Source organism: Balaenoptera physalus (assembly GCF_965194825.1).
Source record: "Balaenoptera physalus genome assembly, chromosome: 13".
NCBI lineage: Eukaryota > Metazoa > Chordata > Mammalia > Artiodactyla > Balaenopteridae > Balaenoptera > Balaenoptera physalus.
In genome coordinates this window covers 90,342,916-90,362,939 of record NC_138892.1, presented here as the reverse complement: position 1 = coordinate 90,362,939, position 20,024 = coordinate 90,342,916, and the positions used below count along the sequence as shown (strand labels likewise).

The following is a 20,024-nucleotide window of genomic DNA, read 5'->3' as shown; positions in this document are numbered from 1 at the left end:
CTAAAAATCATCAAACTGTACATTTACAATGGGTTAATTGTGTGGTACATAAAATACCCCCAAATAAAATTGTTTTTATTAGCAACCTAATTTATTAGCAACCTAATTTTGTTTTAACTAAAGTGTAATGTTCATGTCCCACACAGATCTTGGGTAGCTTGTTTATTAAATAATAATAATGATAACAGCAATAATAATAAACCTGTCAAGCTATTAGCAAGTGGAGCAGAGGGGACTGGAAAAATCCTCAGGTGCAACAATAATTTACTTGGCCTGACATCTCCCTGCTTACTAAACCACCATAAGAACCATTTTGATGTGAAAAGGTTAGTTAAGCTGGGCCTGAAAAACACAAGAACTTACATAGTTTTGCACATTCTGGTGATGCCTAGAACTGGAGACTGCTGCTGCTAAATCCAAAGGTAAAACCTCTGTCAAAGTGCTGAAACTCAAAGATAAAAAAATTCTGAAAGAACTAGAGGGTGAAAAAGAAGCTGAAATCACATATATGACAATAATTTTAGCAAAATCCTCATCAAACACAAGGCAAACCAGAAGACAATGGAATGACATAGTTTAAATGTTAAAATAAAAACTGTCAAGCTATATTTCTATACCCAGTAAAACATCTTTCAAAAATGAAAATGAACTATAGACATTTTCAGATAAAAAAAAGCTGTGAGAGATTTTACTGCCAGCACTACTAGAAAAGCTAAAGGAATTTCATCAAGCTGTTGAGAAATGATACCAGTTCTACAGAAAGGATGATAAAGCATGAAATTAGTACATGGGGGTAAATAAGCAAAGTATATTTTAATATCCCAATTTCTTTGAAAGACTAAGCAAAACAACAATACTGTATTACAGGGTTTATAAAATACATGGTAATAATACACATGTTGTCTTCATGTCAGTTTGAGCTGCTATAACAAAGTACCATAGACTGGGTGGCTTATAAACAACAAAAAAATTACTTCTCACATTTCTGTAGGCTGGAAGTCTGAGATCAGTGTGCCACCATGGTCAAGTTCTGGTGAGGCCTCTCTTCCAGGTTTCAGATTTCTGATTTCTTGTTGTGTCTTCATATGATAGCAGAGAGAGGAAGCAAACCCTCTGGTGGCTCTTATAAGTGCACTAATCCCATTCATGAGGGCTCCACCCTCATGACCTCATTGAATCCTAATGACTATCAAAAGCCCTACGTCCTAATACCATCACATTGTAGGTAGAGTTTCAATGTATGATTTTTGGGGGAATGTAAACATTTACTTCACAACACACAACAATAGGGGAAAAAGGACAGGAGAGACAGAGTAAAGTGACTTATACTATTGCAAACTTCTAATATTATATATAAGGTGGTATATTAATTCAAGTTATACTGTGATTAAAGGTACATATTATAATTCCTAGAGCAACAACTAAAATAAAAGCATAGATTGAAATCCAATAAGGGAGATAAATAAGACACTAAGAAAACACATGATTAATCTAAAAGAAAACAAGAAAACAACATGGAAGGAAAAAAGGAACAGAGCAAGCCAATAGAGAACAAATAGCAAGATGGCAAACTTAAACCCAGCCATATCAACAATTACGTTAAGTATAATGGGGTTAAACATTCCAATTAAAGGATAGAATTGTCAAAATAGATACAAAGCTAAACAAGACCCAACTATAAGTTGTTTACAAGTGATGCATTTTAAAAATAAATATAACAATAGGGAAAGTAAAAAAAATGGAAAAAGATATACCATGAAAATAGTAATCATAAGGAATCTTGTGAGTCTTTATTAATGTCAGACAGAGTAGACTTCAAAACAAGGTTTATAAAAAAAAAACAAAAACAAGGTTTATGACCAGAAGTAAAGAAAAACATTTTATTTATATATTTATCTTGATATTTATTTAGAGCATAATATTTATATTGTTATAAATGTTAATACAGGTATCCCCCACTTTTCAAAAATTTGCTTTACACCATTTTGCTTCTATGAAAGACATACATTAGTACCTGTTTTTGCTAATGGAAGGAATTCTGAAGAGAATTTTTGCTTTTACAAAAAAAAAAGGCAAACATTAACTTTCAGCTTTTGTCTTTTTTTTTTTAACATCTTTATTGGAGTATAATTGCTTTACAGTGTTGTGTTAGTTTCTGCTGTACAACAAAGTGAATCAGCTACATGCATACGTATATTCCCATATCCCCTGCCTCTTGTGTCTCCCTCCCACCCTCCTTATCCCACCCCTCTAGGTGGTCGCAAAGCACCCAGCTGATCTCCTTGTGCCATGCAGCTGCTTCCTTTTGTTTTGCAGTGAACCGTTATAGAGGCTGCCCACACCCCGGGCACTGACAGTGGCACCTCCAAGATCCTTCTCCAGGAACTACACTCAACATCTCAGCATCAAGCTGCCATAGCTTTGAACTGTGTCTGTGAGCATCTGAGCTTTATCTCAAATTATTTTGTGCATCTGTTTTCAAGATGTGTCCTAAGGGAATTGCTTCTTCACTTCATGCCATTTCTGGTTACAAAAGGTTTCGTAAGAATGCTCTGCTTTTGGATAGCAGGGGAAACCTGTAATAAAGGGTCAATTCATGAAGAAAATATAACAGTCTTAAAAACTATTTCTCAAGCAATCAGCCACCGAGGTGATCAATTAGGACAGTGAACCAACTTGAAAGTAGCAAGCAAGCCTTTATTCACTTATTGTGTCATCGCAAACAAGAGGCAAAAACAAGTGCCAGTTCCTAAGGGTTTCATTTTTCCTCATGGGATGGCACTGGACGAGAGTCAGATGGACGCAGTGCAGATGGGGGAGTCATCTCACTACCAAGGAGCCCTAAACAAGAGGCTTCTGCCTCTTTATGTACCTATGGGCCAGGAGGAGGGAGAGAGAGAAGGGCTAGGAGTAGAAAGGCACTGAGTTAAAGTGGAGAAAAGTGCCTTAACCCAGACCCCTGATTAGGAGGATATGTATTGGGCTAGGAATGCAGACATGCATCTGAGAATGGTTGTCCCAGGAGGTCCTGAGCCCCTGACTGCAATTCACTCCAGAAAATCAATGCATCAGCTCTGTACAAACCTGGTGTGGCCGGGACAGCTTTCTCCCCACGAGGCCTGCCGGGCAAAGCCTTGGACTGACCTGTGGTCAGGGCATGAAGGATCAGACAGTCGTCTGACCTGGAGTCAGACTCCTCAGTGTATGTAGTTTACAAGAGAATTGCAAAGTACGTAAAGCTAAAATGCACAGAACTGAAAAAGGAATGGGCATACACTTGGAGACTTTAACATTTCTTTTTTCTGTAATTGAAAGAGCAAACCGAAAAAACTGTCAGTAAGGATACACTTGACCTAGTAAACATTTTTAGCACACTCCTGCCAACAACTGTGCTCATGGAAGCTGGGCCATAAAACAAGGCTCAATAAATTTCAAAACATTTAAATCATACGTAGTATATTTTCTGATCATGACAGAATTAAGTCAGAAAGAGATACCAAAAAGATAAACACTACACATATTTGGAAATTAAAATATACACTTCTAAAAACCCATGGGTTAAAGAAGAATCACAAGGGAATTAGAAAATATTTTGAATTAAACAGTAATACAAGCATTACATATCACAATTTTCGGGGGCCACTTCTACTTCCATTCCTTGGTTCCCCAGATCCAAATATTCTAAATACGATCCAAATATCTAAATATAAGAGAACCTGGTTACAGTCCAAAACATACACCACGTCTCGTAAGATGGTACCACAACTTCCTAAGATACTGTCTCTCAGATGGTCCTTAAAGTGAATCTCTATTAGGCGCTGCCAGCTTTCTGTAAGGCAACTGCTTTTAGGTCAGTGTTTCTCAAACGTTTTTCATTATCCCTCCCTCCACCCTTATTCCAAGGAAATTTAAAAAATGTTTGCCCCTAATCATTGTAATATCTAAGATTTTTTTGCCCCTTAAAAACAATCTTTTGGGCTTCCCTGGTGGCACAGTGGTTGAGAATCTGCCTGCTAATGCAGGGGACACGGGTTCGAGCCCTGGTCTGGGAAGATCCCACATACCGCGGAGCAACTGGGCCCATGAGCCACAACTACTGAGCCTGCGCGTCTGGAGCCTGTGCTCTGCAACAAGAGAGGCCGCAATAGTGAGAGGCCCGCGCACCGCGGTGAAGAGTGGCCCCCGCTTGCCACAACTGGAGAAAGCCCTCGCACAGAAACGAAGACCCAACACAGCTAAAAATAAATAAATAAATAAAGTAGCTATTAATTAAAAAAAACAAACAATCTTTTGCCTTTTGTGGAGGCAATATCACTCCCATTGAAAATGAATGTTCTCCATGGTATGGTAAAGAGCAATACTTGTTAATTCCATAGGCAAAAGCTCCTTTCTATACTTCTTTTGCTGTGAAATGTGTCCTTGGTCAAAAGGATGTTGTGTGTTGTATATGCCAATATGGTACATAAGTCCTTCTGTAGATGGTGGCGGACATAAGTCATGGTGGTGATGGCAGAAGCACTGAGGACAGGAGAGACAAATCCAGAATAAATGTCTATTTCAGTGAGAACAAATTGCTGCATCTCCATGATGGGAAGCACTGATAACCACTCTTGACCTCTCAAGGCATTAACCGTCCTATGTCAGTCTTAACCTTTATAAGAGATCGAGGCAAAACAGTATGTTGAATAGATACCAGTTAATCTCTTTTCTCAGTTACCCCACTACTTTCTCTATAGGCTTCTATACAGAGTTGTTTTGCTAGCAGGTATGGAGGTTATGCATGGAATCAATAATCTGGCTTCCACCACCACTGAGTGCCCAAGCAGTAATAGCATGGACCAATATAAAGATATACAGATTGCCAACAAAAACATGAAAGGATGCTCAACATCACTAATCATTAGAGAAATGCAAATCAAAACTACAATGAGGTATCACCTCACACCAGTCAGAATGGCCATCATCAAAAAATCCACAAACAATAAATGCTGGAGAGGGTGTGGAGAAAAGGGAACCCTCTTGCACTGTTGGTGGGAATGTAAATTGATCCAGCCACTATGGAGAACAGTATGGAGATTCCTCAAAAAACAAAAATAGAACTACCATATGACCCAGCAATCCCACTACTGAGCATATACCCTGAGAAAACCATAATTCAAAAAGAGTCATGTACCACAATGTTCATTGCAGCTCTATAGCTAGGACATGGAAGCAACCTAAGTGTCCATCAACAGATGAATGGATAAAGAAGATGTGGCACATATATACAATGGAATATTACTCAGCCATAAAAGGAAACGAAACTGAGTTATTTGTAGTGAGATGGATAGACCTAGAGTCTGTCATACAGAGTGAAGTAAGTCAGAAAGAGAAAAACAAATACTGTATGCTAACACATATATATGGAATCTAAAAAAAAAAAAAAAAAAAAAAAAAGGTCCTGAAGAACCTAGGGGCAGGACAGGAATAAAGATGCAGATGTAGAGAATGGACTTGAGGACACAGGGAGGGGGAACGGTAAGCTGGGCTGAAGTGAGAGAGCGGCACTGACATATATACACTACCAAATGTAAAATAGATAGCTAGTGGGAAGCAGCCACATAGCACAGGGAGATCAGCTCGGTGCTTTGTGACCACCTAGAGGGGTGGGATAGGGAGGGTGGGAGGGAGACGCAAGAGGGAGGGGATATGGGGATATGTGTATGTGTATATTGATTCACTTCGCTATAAAGCAGAAACTAACACACCATTGTAAAGCAAGTATACTCCAATAAAGATGTTCAAAAAAAAAAAAAGACTGGGGTTACTCTGAAATACATTTTGTATGAGAGACTACAAGTAAACTTACACTGTTATGTTCTTGATAAAAGATAATGAGTTTGAATCAGAATAAGAGGAATTGTGTTAAAAATAAACAAATAAATAAATAAAACCATTTCTGAATAGATCAGTAATCCACCTGGTGGCGTGTTGATTACAGCTGACCGACCAAATGAACTCTCATGCTCCATCCTTACTGTCCCCTTTTCCTCTACACACAAAGGTCAGAATCTTCTTAATCGAAGTGTATCTTGAGATCAATAAACTCTTGATTGTTTTGTAATGTAACTTTTGATTGCATTGTTTATGATGAAAAAGTTCCCAAATATTGAGGTTGATTTTTGAATTCATGCCTGGAAACCATGACTCTTGTGGAGGAAAGAAATAATTTTCTATCCATATAAAAGAAGCAAAGGATTTGTTTTCCTGTACTTTCAAAATCTTAGAAACTAGTTAGTATGTCTCAGAATTACACATGTCAAGCATAAACAGATATGGCCCCAGTTTCATCCCATGGTTTCCTGATCACTCACAATAAACTTCACAAGATTCAATTCAATCATCCTACATCTTTAGTCCTTCATACCATCAAGAATCTAACTGTATGTCCAAATAATAAGTTTTCAAGCAAAAATATAGACTGTGACTCGTAATTACACTTTTTAGGCTTAGGAATTCTTGAGTAATTAATGCCTTTGGATTCTTAATATCTGTTTTTGAATGCTTAAACCAAAATAAAGTAGAACAGCAGGACTCAGTAATATCTAGATTTTTTTTACTTAATGATAGTTGGTGAAAACAAGTGAGATCTATTTTCCTCATGTGATCTGAGAATAGACTAGAGCAACCCACATTTATGCTGGAGCTCTGCCCTTTTCCCCCAAATGATTCAGCTAAACCTCATGAAGATTTAACATTAGGTAATAGAATGTCCTTTCCTAAAATAGCTTTAGTCCAAAAAAGCTGTTATGTGAGAATGAAGTCAGAGAATTAATAAGGAGATCTGCACAAAGCACCTTGACCAATTTCTGAGGAGAAATGTATGGTAAAGGATGGACCAAGGTGACTTTTTCTGGTATCTCTCCCTCTTGAGAAAGTGGCAGAATGGGGCCACGAGAGTTCAAGGTAAATGGGAGTTTGAAGCAATTATCTAAATAATTCAGACAAGAAGGCACACTTAGGCTTGTCAAAGTCACTGAACCTAAATATTTTGAATCCTGTTAGAAATTTATTAAAGTATCTCTAGGGCACGCATACCGATAATGACTCATTGTGTGAAGGAAAAATGTTATCCCTGGAAAAAGTAGGCTCATGTACATATACCGTGTTAAATAAATGTTCAATATTCTTTCTACTTTACTTTGCCCAGTAGATAGTGTCTTTCACCCGCATAAAAAGTACAAATAATGTCCTTATATCCTATTCATAGCATTTATAATTCTGTATTTCTAAAATAATTTTCTAAGTAGCATGAGTTTTCACCCAGAAGAAAAAATCAGTGTAGCTGATATGAATACAAAATAAAGCAAGAAAAGAAAAGGAAATAGAATTACCCACACGCTTCTGGGAAATAAAAAGACTTCACAAGCTATAAAAAAAAATCATTTTATTCACAGGGTACATTTCCAAAATTTCTCCAAGTAAGGGAGGTAGAGAAATTGAGACTTACTGAACCTTCCCAGTACCAGCCATAATTACAATGAACACAGCAAAGAAAAAGACATGTTTTTACAGCAAACCTCCTCCTATGACATTGCATTTAAATTCTGTGGAAAGAACAACTCAGCAGGACCAACAGAGATACTGTTTTTCTCAAGTCATACTATAAAAAGTACCAATTAAAGTTTTTTCTTACCTGCTACATATTCTATGAAACTAAAAAGAGAAGAAATGAAGAGCACAGATTTTCCCCACACCTACTGCCAGTGGAGTTTGGTTTTATTAGGAAGAAGTAATTCCAGGTACATTTCAAAAGTGATTTCAATTTTATGGTCTAATCTAACATCTTTTCCAGAATTACTGCATCTATGGACTTTTAGACTACTGTACATGGAAGAACATTTGAATTTTTCTATTTTTTTCTTAGCCCCAGTCTCTGCAAATTTGCTCTTGAAAAACAGCTTGCATACATGTGGAATACTATATAATGTGCAACCATTGAGTTAAAGAGAAACTTTCTTTTTCAAAGCTTTTCAGACTAACTATGTTGTATGGTTAACTGGAGTTCTAATCATGTTCCAGACTTTTAAAAATTTAGGCAAGTTTTCAATAGAGCTCTCCTTGTCTGTTCTCGCCCCCTTCCTTCTAGTGTCTCTGACTTTGATGTACCCCAGTGGCCATCAATCATCACAAATTGTGAATCCTATATATTATGAAAGAGTTGTCTCTAGTAACCTACCAACAAGAAAGCCCAAAGGATTGGTGCTGAAGAATGAATGAGAAACAGAAAAAAAAATTGTTTCCTTGATTCCACGAATGCTACAATTTGCTGGAAAAACAAACATTTTTAGTCTATGTGTCCTCCTGTGGCTATCACCTAAGGCGTTCCCTATGAGAAGGTTCTACTACTTCAACAAAGGATATTTACATACTATTATCAGACGTCTCCAAGGCCTATATACTATTGTGCATTTATATAAAATAGTCACATTCACTACACTTATAAGAGTTCTTGCTGATGATAAAGATACAACTTGGAACAAACATGGTTACACCTCTAGAGTGATGGGATACATGAAGGAAATACACAAGGAAGTGGGAGCCAAGCCAGAAAAAGTTAAGGCACCCTCTGCCACCCCCCACAAGGTCAGCCATCTTTTTCTTTTCAATGGGCATAACTAATGCAAGGGGTGTGTGTGTGTGTTTACACTAGAACACAGGGGAGAAAATACATCTATGTCTGCCTAAATAATCATGAATATAAAAGCCTTTTACTGAGGTAAAATTTTGGGAGCAGTGGACTAAAGCTAACTCTGCAGAGCATAGGGTGATCATGTTTCAAAGGGTCAAGTGCAAGGTAACACTTCCTACTATCACTGCTGCATCATGATAAAAGATCTAAATAATCTTATTTTGGGAGTTCGCATCAAAGTGGAGATGGAAGAGGGGTGTGAGAATGGGAGTGTTTACATATTCAGGCTCAGACACCAAGGAAAGCCCAACTTGGAGAGGGCAGAAAGGGGGGTAGCATTTAGACCGTGAGGGTCCAAGTAGGTAAATAAGTGCCACTTCTGCTTTTCTCCCTAAGCATCTCACAGTCTCACGCTGCTTTCTCTACTGTCTTTCCATCATTAGCCATAACAACTGCATGACAATGTATTTCCTTTAAAATGTTTTGAAAAGGTTCTTGAGGCTGACACAAGGACAGCAGCCTCTGTGCTCTCTCTTTGCTGCACACTAAGATCCTTCCCAGTGGTCCCTCTCCATTAAAGCCCTGATTTTTATCTGTATCTTTTTCATTTTGGTTAAACCTCTTTTTTAAGATTACAATTCTCCATTTCTCTTACTATGCAGAGAAAAACAGACATACCTATCTCCTGACTTTCTCTGCCCTGGATAAAAATCACATCTCTTAGATGTTTATTGGTATCATGTGAAACATAAGCTTTTAAAATGACAAATAACTGGAGAAAATCTAATTACATAGAAGCAGAAAGAGACATGATCAATATATTTAGATACTATTCTATAAAACTCCCAGATAGCTTCGCATCATTGATTCTATACCACAGCTTCAATAGGAAAGCAAGTCAGAAAGAATTTTAGCACAATGTAGAGATCAATACAAACACAGGAGGTAGGTAAATTAGTGACCATAACCAAAATATAATTCCTCTTTTGTGCTTTAAAAAGTTATAGTTATGGGCTTTGGCTATATACAAATGCTCACAGGTATTGTTAGTCAATTTATAGTAAGTTATTTACTCCTTATTAGTTAGAGATGGAAGAAATCAGAAATGCTGGCACCAGAAAATCAGAAGAAGGAGACAGAAGAGTATATTTTTTCTTTATTGCAATGACAAGCAGAATTTTTGTGTTATGTTTGAATGAATTTTCCATTTATGTATTTATTTCAATCTCTCACCCCTAGGATGTAGGTAAAAACTTCAGAGAAGCCTAGGCTGGGGGTAAAGCCAGTAGTATCCATTTTCTTATGCTAGGAAGAAAAAAGGTTATAGCAATTGCAGACTCACACAAATCTCCTTTCACTTACAAAATAGGAATTTTATGGTGCTCAACCTAAACACTGCGGCTTCATATTTAGGATTTTATAAACAGACAGTCTAGGCTTCAGGATGCCTTTGGATGAGTCTCCAAGGTTTTCAAAGAGGCTATAGAACTTTCTCTAGGCTACTAGAGAACTAGTAGAATATGTGCTATCTTCCCAGCTTCAAGAACTCAGAAAATGCATCAGAGTAGAGAAAAAAAGCTCTGTTTTTAATAAACACTGGCAAGGCCATAATCAGGTCAGGATGACCAGAAATCTGTCACAAGACACCCAAATTTAGAGAGCACAAGTTTAAGCATCTCAACAAATTTCCACACCAACTCTCTAGTCACAAGGCTACTAGCCTGACCCCGGAGCCAGGCCAGCTTCCTTGATAGTGGACAGAGATAGAGAGTGCTGGAAAGCCAAGGCCAAGGGCAGAGACTTCTCTGACCCTTTGTATCCGGAGAGCGCGGGGACTGAGTTTTTCCTCCTTTCGACTTGCCTCTTCCTTGTCCCAGCACTCAATTCACGGAAGTTGCCAAAATTGCTACTTGTATTTAGTTGTTGTTACTGCTCACTTTGTAAGAGGCTTGATCTATGTTGCAGGTGCCTCGGAGTGTCTGCACACTTCCATCCCTGCTGTGTGCCCACTAAAATCAGATCATCTCAGAGGAGACCTCTACACTGGGAAGATGAAGAAATAAAAAGCACAGTATTGTTCTCAAGACATTCCTCCACATGCTCATCCTCAAGTTCCCACAAACGTCCTTATAGCTCTTGATCTTTGAAACTCTACAGGCAGAGAGCAGTTATTACCTGGTTCTGGTGGGAAAGTTTTTATACAACACAGTAAGCATTTCCTGAAGTTTTCAGGGGACTGTGACATTTTTTTCCTCTTAGGTCCCTCCTAACAAGGATTTATCAGTTAAAAATTTCACAAAGTCACAAAGTATTTTTAAACATAGAAATGAAAACTCTAGGTGGCTGATTTTCAAAACAGAGAAATAGGAGGTGGTATATAATAAAATTACAACCTACCGTAGTTGCCGACAAGAAGAAATGTTATTGATATCATTTCTATTTGAAATTATCTGTAACATTCCTGTAAATCTTTTGACTAATCTCAGAATATTTTTGGCAAATTCAGAGTCCTAGGATTTTCCCAGTTATTTTCCAGGTAGATTTTTAAGCCATGTTGCCCATTGCTTCAGGTACAAGTTATATTTAACCTAAACAAGGTTTTTACCCCAGAAAAGGGCATAAAACATCACAAAGCCAAACACAGAGTACTGTTTGAACATGTCACTTTGGATCATTGGATCATTTTGGATCATTTGCCCTTGTTAAAATAGCTAAAAGTGAATTATACAGAAACAAAATCCAGGAAACACTCCTTAACTTCCTGTGTTACTTACAGTTTAGATGCACAATGTTGTATAAACTTGGTCAAATACTCTATATAAAGCATATGTGCCCAGTGTCCTCTTCCATATAGAAATCTTTCATATAAAAAATTACTTTTCTTTGTTATGGAGTGACTTAATCCTTTAGGCATCTTCATTTGACCAAAGTCTAATTAAAATCAAACAGAGGTTATCCTTACTCATGATCCTTAACATCAGTGCAATTCTCCAGTTGGAGCTAATAAAAATAAAAATTCACATCAGGTACTCATTTTCAGTCTCTTCAACCCCTCTTTTATCCCCATGGACATTTAGTGACATTTTTGTCACTAAAAAGCAATTTAAAAATTACACTGATGTCAGAGGGTGACATCTTCTCTTGGCAGATGTATCAAAAATGATGAAATACTTTTGTATTAAATGTGTCTGCCATAACTTGAATCTCTTCTGAGCTGCATCTTAAGGGTCAGTAATATTAAAATGTAATCAACCAAATTTGACAAAGAGGTCCAATTCTGAAGGTCTCAATTTCAAATAAACAAAATAAAATAATGGGAGTTTAGAATTCAGCTTCTTGATGTGGCACATATATACAATGGAATATTACTCAGCCATGAAAAGGGACAAAATTGAGTTATTTGTAGTGAGGTGGATGGAGTTAGAGTCTGTCATACAGAGTGAAGTAAGTCAGAGAGAGAAAAACCAATACAGTATGCTAATGCATATATATGGAATCTAAAAAAATGGTACTGATGAACCTAGTGGCAGGGCAGGAATAAAGACGCAGACATAGAGAACAGACCTGAGGACACGGAGGTGGGGGGTGGGAGGGGAAGCTGGGACAAAGTGAGAGAGTAGCATTGACATATATACACTACCAAATGTAAAATGGATAGCTAGTGGGAAGCAGCTGCATAGCACAGGGAGATCAGCTCGGTGCTTTGTGATGACCTAGAGGGGTGGGATAGGGAGGATGGGAGGGAGACGCAAGAGGGAGGAGATATGGGGATATATGTATACGTATAGCTGATTCATTTTGTACAGCAGAAACTAACACAACATTGTAAAGCAATTATACTCCAATAAAGATGAAAAAAAAAAAAAGAATTCAACTTCTTAAGAGTAATAGAGTATGCCAGAGTACTCTGAAAGATAATTCTAGAAAGATCCTCACTTAGGAAAACACATATTTCAATAAGGATGGATATATATAACTTTATGCTACACACACGTACACACACACAGACACTCAAAACTCCTAGGTTTAGACACATCTATCTAACCACAGAAAAGGGAATATGTATGGCATACTTAAGAATTACCACTATAAAATAATGCCAAACTGTAACCTACTCTAAGAAAACATTCTCATTAAATTGTAGTCGTACTTTGAATGATGAGAGCATGTATGTGTATCCTTAACTGAAGACAATATGGAACAATCAAAATATCACTTTGGTCTAATCCAGGGTTTCTCAACCTTGGCACTATTGGCATTTTCAAGTGGGGAATTCTTTGTTGGGGGGGCAGGGGGCGCTGCTCTGTGCATTGTAGGATGTTTAGCAGGATCCTGGGCCTCTATCCACTAGATGCTGGCAGCACCCTCCAAATCATGACAATCAAAAATGTCTCCAGACATTGCCAAGTGTCACCAGATGGGGGAGGGGAATCACCCCGTTAAGAAGCCCTGATCTAATTACACTTTATCGATTTGGGCCATTTCTGTTTTGCCTTTCAGAAACCCCAAATGTATAGACTAACCACTGTACAAATCTATCGCATAAACCTAGCCCAGGAATCATAAGATGTAAAATTTCCAGAAGGCATCTCCAGTGGAACTGTGACACATGGGTTCTATGGAGCTCATTAGTTACATCTGAACAATTTCAATAATTAAAGCACTAATCTGAGTGATACATATTTTATTAACTTTTATGTATGTTTTTTGTTAGGCCTTTTATATTTTGATGAAACATATAGCTAAAAATATATTCCTTTTTAAGGTAGTTATTAAGTAATAACAATAGCTCAAAAGAGGAAATATATTCAGGGTTGTACACATAGCGAATATTTAATGCAACTCCCTCATAGTACATTCTCATTACATTTTTGTGGCCAAATAGGATCAAAAGAGCAAATGAGATCTGCAGAGAATCAATACTCTCAAATTCTTAACTTTCTAAATATCAACAGAATCTGTGTTATGTCAACCAGCCGTATTTTAACTGCTGATCTCTATAATAACCTCAATATTCAATCATATTTAGAAATTGGCTATTCCAATGACGTAGAATTTTTCCAAGGGCTTTTTTTATCTTGGTATCTTTTAAATTAACCCACCAAAAACTGCCACCTGTTTAACTGTTTTAGTCTATATTGTATACTAGGTTTCTACCATTAAAAATGAAGCAGAACTTTTGGGTACAGTTTACCTACATTTTGGTGACACTTAAAAATAAAGTTAGTGATTTCTACTGTCTCCTTTTAGATTAAGGCATCCCAAAGCACAAAGACCATGTGAGGTTTCTTTTACCTTTCTCTTATATGTAAACACATCTGACTGCTTGTAATCTGTCAACGGAGTTTGTGTGCAGTTGTGTCGAAGCTGAGGTAACAAGCCTTCTAAGCAGTCCTACCTGTTACTAAGGGAATAAACAGCTACTAATTCACATCCCTTTACTGGTGTGAACCATGCTTGATGACCATGCTTAACACAGGACTTACTCATGAGATGTTGGGAAGAGTCACATTGACTAAACCAATTCTGCTCATTTGGAGTGATTTGGGGGTAAGGCTTGCATCTCATACTGGTTTGAGCATTACAGCAGCATGCAGTAAGCTGGCTTCTCTCATATCAAGGTGTAGTAGGTAGTACATAATGCATTTGTAGCTCTCCAACACCAGTTACAGATTTTTGCCATCCCAGGTCATGTGGGTTCGGCTTTCATAATCACACAGGAATGAGCTTTGTTTAACAGTGTGTGTGTGAGAGTCTATGTAAGAGGGTACACAAATATACGCATTCTTTTATGTGTGCATGCATATTCTTTATCTTGGAGGGAACATACCATGGTAGATAGAAAAGGATATGCCTTCCAATCTATCTTCCAGAGACTAAGCTTTACGTCATTGTGCTTTACTTCATCTCCAAACATTAAATTATGAAGACAATTCTGCCAATTTGCAAATAAATAATGCACTCACATTTGCAGTTTTTTGCACTAAAATAATAATAATGCAAACAGGTTACATAATGCACACCTAAAATTGAGTTTATGCCCTAAATTCTGAGGAGGGAAAGTGGCTCTTCATCCTGACAATGAATCGACCCAGACTAAATTCAACAATGCTTCACATTGTCTAAGTAGACCTGACAAAAGGGGAGGAGGTCATTCTTATTTAACATTTTTTAAGTGGAAGGGAAGGGAACTCTAGTTAACACAGACTTGGTTCAACAAATCACAATAATCAGCTGTAGCATTTTGGATCCATATTATTCAGTAAGGGATTTTTAAAATCTACCCCATCACCGACTCACTGCCTTTAAATAAGGCAAAAATAAATAATAATTTTTTAAAAACCTATAGAGTTCTAATGTTAGTCTTAATAAGATAGTTTTTTTTTTTTAAATTAAGCCAGTTCATGTTGATAATCACTAACACTTTTACCCTGGCATTTCATTTACTATACCTTGATTAATTCCTCAGCTTCAACAACTAGAGTTTTGTCTTGTTTGTGAACTGTACCATCGCTATTTGAACCATGAAAATGTGGTTTACCAACATCATTTCATCAGCATGTTACTAGTTGCACATCCACCATGTGCTATAAAAGATTTCATAGGACATTTCACTTCTTTTTTTGTCTTTCCAGCCAACAGTAAAAGTAGAGTTCTCCTTGAGTTTTTGTTGCCGTTTTTTCCAAGTGGCCCACGCAAATCCATGAAACGACCTGACCATTCCCTTTTGGAATCACGTAGAAAACCTAACAAAAATACCCTGGCTCAGTCCTTTCTTTTTCCACAGTCCCTAGGAAGTGGGTGGGAGTGAGGTGTCCTCACATGGGTCTAACTGCATTCTCAGTGCACCAATTTTATGAAGATACCAGAGTTGGAGAAATTCCTCCGGCATGGCATGGAAGCCAGAAAAGGGCAGGACATTGTCATAGTAGTGGTGGCTGATGGGTTGTTCATGCATATTCACAGAGAAGGGCCAGAAGCCGTAGATGGCCACCTCTTCACAGAGGCCTAGGGCCGCGCTCACCAGAAACAGTCCTGTGGATAGGCGCTTGGCATGAATTCCCCTACTTTTCCAGAACTTCCCAATGCTACGCAGAAAGTTGGGGTTGGCAAAGAGCACTGTTTGATTGGCACCAACATCTGACAGTGTGTAATAAACCCGGAGGGATGGCTCTGTTCCCGTCTTCATAGAAAAGGCAGGCATGTAGATGTAACTGTGGTTATACACTTTCATGTGGTCCACAAACGTCTTTCTGGACCACAGCAGGTTCTGAAACCTATCAAAAAGAAGAAGCTCAATTAAACCTGGAGAAAAGAAACTCATCAATACCCACTCTACCATTCTTCTGATGGCCCTGATAGCTCATATCATCTCAGCAAAAAACAAGAAAAACACTTCTCTTGTATTTAAAATCCACCTTGAACTTACCAGTTATCTCTCATCAAGTAGCCTGACTTTTCCCCACCGCAACATCTTAAACTCCAGTTAAGATTCTTTAATGAGATGCCCTCTGAACTAAAATGCATTGTACATTTTGTTCTCTTTTAGAATTTACTTTCCTGGAATTTAAAAATGATTTAATACTCATGAATTCACAAAGATTGTTGGTTGTTGGATAGGCTTTTGATAAAAGCTACTTGTGTGGTAGACATAAGCACAGGACTGGTTTTCTCATCTGCAAATCAAAGGAATCACTTCTAAGATACTTCTTACCATTGAAATTCTATAAGTATGCAGCTTAATCAGTGAATGCTATATTATAATATTACATGGAAAAAGAAAGACTTGTCTCTATTATAAAATGCCACTAAGAGTTGCCCATATTGCTTGCTCCAAAGAACTCCACTTTCCTATGTTCTTTCAGTTTGGATTACATAGAAAGAGGATCTCTGATTCAAATGTATTCAGCTAAAATTAATGGTACACATCCTATGCATCAGGCATTGGGGAAGTAAAATTTTAATGACCCGATTTTTAATCTCAGGAAATTCCAGTGCAATTGTGAAACAAAAATATAAGTGAGCACAATATAATGTTCTAAGTGCGACCGTTGATATTTGTCTAAATTACTATGGAATACAGATGAAAAAATAATTCTGCCTTGGGAGAGAGAGAGTGGGTTCCAAGAAAGCTACAGAGAGGGGATGACATTTAAATACATCTCCTTAGGGGAACAACAGGAAGAACAACCACTAAACTATAAAGAACACTTTGGTCATAGGCAAGGGTGCAGTGTCCTGAAGCAATGATGAGGATTCTGTGTCCCTGGAACGAGCGAGACAGGGATTGTGGAGGCAGTGATGGGAGATGAGGTGTGTTGCCAAAACCCTTGCATCTCTAATTTGTTTGGGCTGCACTCTGTGATGACTGAGAACCTTCACAGAAGTGAGTACTTAGAGCACTTACTATCTGGATTACAAATATTTCATCATTTGTTTAGTTGTCAATCATCTGTGTCAAAAAAAGTGACTCTGATGATCTGGGGAAGGAAGAGGCTGGTGGCCTGGAGACCAGTTAAGAGGTTGCTGATGTAGCTCAAGTGAAAAAAGACAAAAAGACAGTGAGTGCCTTGTAACTTCTTGTTCTTTCACAAACGGAAGTCACCTATCTTGGGTTACGTGCAGGTGAAGAAGCAGCATTTGAGAATGGAATTGAGCCACTACCAGCAGAGGGAAGTCTGGCCTGACAGGTTGGCAGGGCTCATCAGAAATATGTGAAACTGAAATTCTGAATACACAAATCCACAGGATTTTATGTCGCAATCAATGTTATGAACTCTGCCTGCCAAGAAAGATGTGCTTCTAAAGCCCAAAGGAAGGGAAATTGCTCAAGTTTTCTTCATGTCCTTGATTCAGCAGCCTGTCTTAGCAATTTTCCCTGGGCTCTGACAGAGAAGTGACAACAGGGTTTTTAGGTGCAATAACTTTACCCTAAAAGAAGGCATGGAAGACACTGATCCACACTCTGGAGATGGGCCAGCCTCTCCAACACAAACTCCTGCTTCCCAACTTCAATAGGCTCTGCTTAATAATTCTTTTATTCTCTCCATTGCCCGCCCATATTTGCTGCTCGCTAACACTTTCCTAATCGTGTAGATACACCCTGCAGATAACTTCCTACTTCATTTGAACTATGGTTCTCAAACTTTAGTTAGAATAACCTGTATCACAGATTCCTAGATTCTGATGAGAGTGATACAGGGAGTTGAATTTTTACCCAGCATTCCCTGCTGATTCTGATGCAGGTGTCTGGGGGCTATACTTATTTAGAAGATAGACACCATCAGTGTAAGCTATCCAACTCTCTGCATCTTTCCCTCAGCATGTCTTTCTTTATATCTTCTTATTTTTCAATTGTGATTAATAAAATGTTAAAACGTTCAGCTTCAGGTTGCCAGTCAAGATGCAAACTGAATAGAATCAGGGAAGGTAAGGGCCCAGCTCTCCCTCCTAGAGCAAATCTCTAGAAATAAGAGAAAAGATGTTTTTTTTAAAAAAAAAAATCTACATTTATCCTAAAAAAAGAAAAGAAGGAAAACCTTCAGTCAATCCCCACATCTGGAATACTTCTGAAAACAGAAAGCTTATAGAAGGAAAGCAAAACATAAACTAATTGACCAGGCATTGCTCTAAAAGGTAGTTGTGCCCTATTCCTTAAGGCAGGAGATACTGGAGAAGGTGGGTGTCTTGGAACAATCAACAAGGTTATTGTTCAGATTATAGGGCAGCAGGAACATGCAGGTGGGTTGAACTCTAAAATCCTGCACTGGCCAATTATCGCTGTGTATAGTGGAGAGGGAGTGTCAGCCTCTAGGGAGGAACAGTGGCTGTGTGCCCAGATGATACCTGGCCCAACCCACAGGAAACTGGGGATTCTTTTCAACTCATACGGCCAAGAGAGAGACCTGTAGATTATGACACTTGGGAGTCACCCAGGAGAAAGCCAGCTTGCTATCTTCTCTTCAACTGAGAGTGAAGCTCACCTGTCAACAGGTCCAGTCTCTGCACAGAGCTTCCAGTCTCCAAACAAGAACAGACAGTCAAGATCAGAAGACATTAAAGGAAAGCCTCCAACACGAAAGTCAGAGAACAGAATGGAAGAACGAAAGAACTCGGAAAAAACCAAGATCATTAAAGAGGCAGAAGAAAACTCTTAAAGGTCTATAATTAGTTTGTTTAGAAATATTAATTATTCATTAATATTTGCACCCATGAACTAAGACTTAGATGCTATAAAATGAAAAAAAATAATTTAGGTAATAAGAAAGAGCTGTTAGTAATTAGAACATATAACAACAGATGGATTCAGGTAAAGGAAATCTCCAGGAAGACAGTTTACACAGCAGGCTGAGAAAGCCATCAATCAGATTCTATGAGAGAAAAAGATAGTTTCTAAAAGGATGTCTATACATAGAGAATCCTAAAGATGCTACCAGAAAACTACTAGAGCTAATCAATGAATTTGGTAAAGTAGCAGGATACAAAATTAATGCACAGAAATCTCTTGCATTCCTATACACTAATGATGAAAATCTGAAACAGAAATTAAGGAAACACTCCCATTTACCACTGCAACAAAAAGAATAAAATACCTAGGAATAAACCTACCCAAGGAGACAAAAGACCTGTATGCAGAAAACTATAAGACACTGATGAAAGAAATTAAAGATGATACCAACAGATGGAGAGATATACCATGTTCTTGGATTGGAAGAATCAACATTGTGAAAATGAGTATACTACCCAAAGCAATCTACAGATTCAATGCAATCCTTATCAAACCACCAATGACATTTTTCACAGAACTAGAACAAAAAATTTCACAATTTGTATGGAAACACAAAAGACCCCGAACAGCCAAAGCAATCTTGAGAAAGAAAAATGGAGCTGTAGGAATCAGGCTTCTGGACTTCAGACTATACTACAAAGCTACAGTAATCAAGACAGTATGGTAGTGGCACAAAAACAGAAATATAGATCAATGGAACAGGATAGAAAGCCCAGAGATAAACCCAGGCACATATGGTCACCTTATTTTGATAAAGGAGGCAAGAACATACAATGGAGAAAAGACAGCCTCTTCAATAAGTGGTGCTGGGAAAACTGGACAGTTACATGTAAAAGAATGAAATTAGAACACTCCCTAACACCATACACAAAAATAAACTCAAAATGGATTAAAGACCTAAATGTAAGGCCAGACACTATAAAACTCTTAGAGGAAAACATAGGGAGAACACTCTATGACATAAATCAGAGCAAGATCCTTTTTGACCCACCTCCTAGAGAAATGGAAATAAAAACAAAAATAAACAAATGGGACCTAATGAAACTTCAAAGCTGTTGCACAGCA

General features: G+C 37.9%; 1 protein-coding gene across 1 annotated transcript in view; it reads right to left on the bottom strand.

Moving 5' to 3' along the window:
* The window catches only part of ST8SIA1 (ST8 alpha-N-acetyl-neuraminide alpha-2,8-sialyltransferase 1), a 304,938-nt gene that overhangs the window by 141,775 nt on the left and 143,139 nt on the right, over positions 1-20,024 (bottom strand). The window contains exon 5 of the mRNA XM_082419852.1: positions 5,333-15,948. Coding sequence (XP_082275978.1) covers positions 15,462-15,948 — 487 coding nt within the window. The 3' untranslated portion in view covers positions 5,333-15,461. The remainder of the gene's footprint in view (positions 1-5,332; positions 15,949-20,024) is intronic.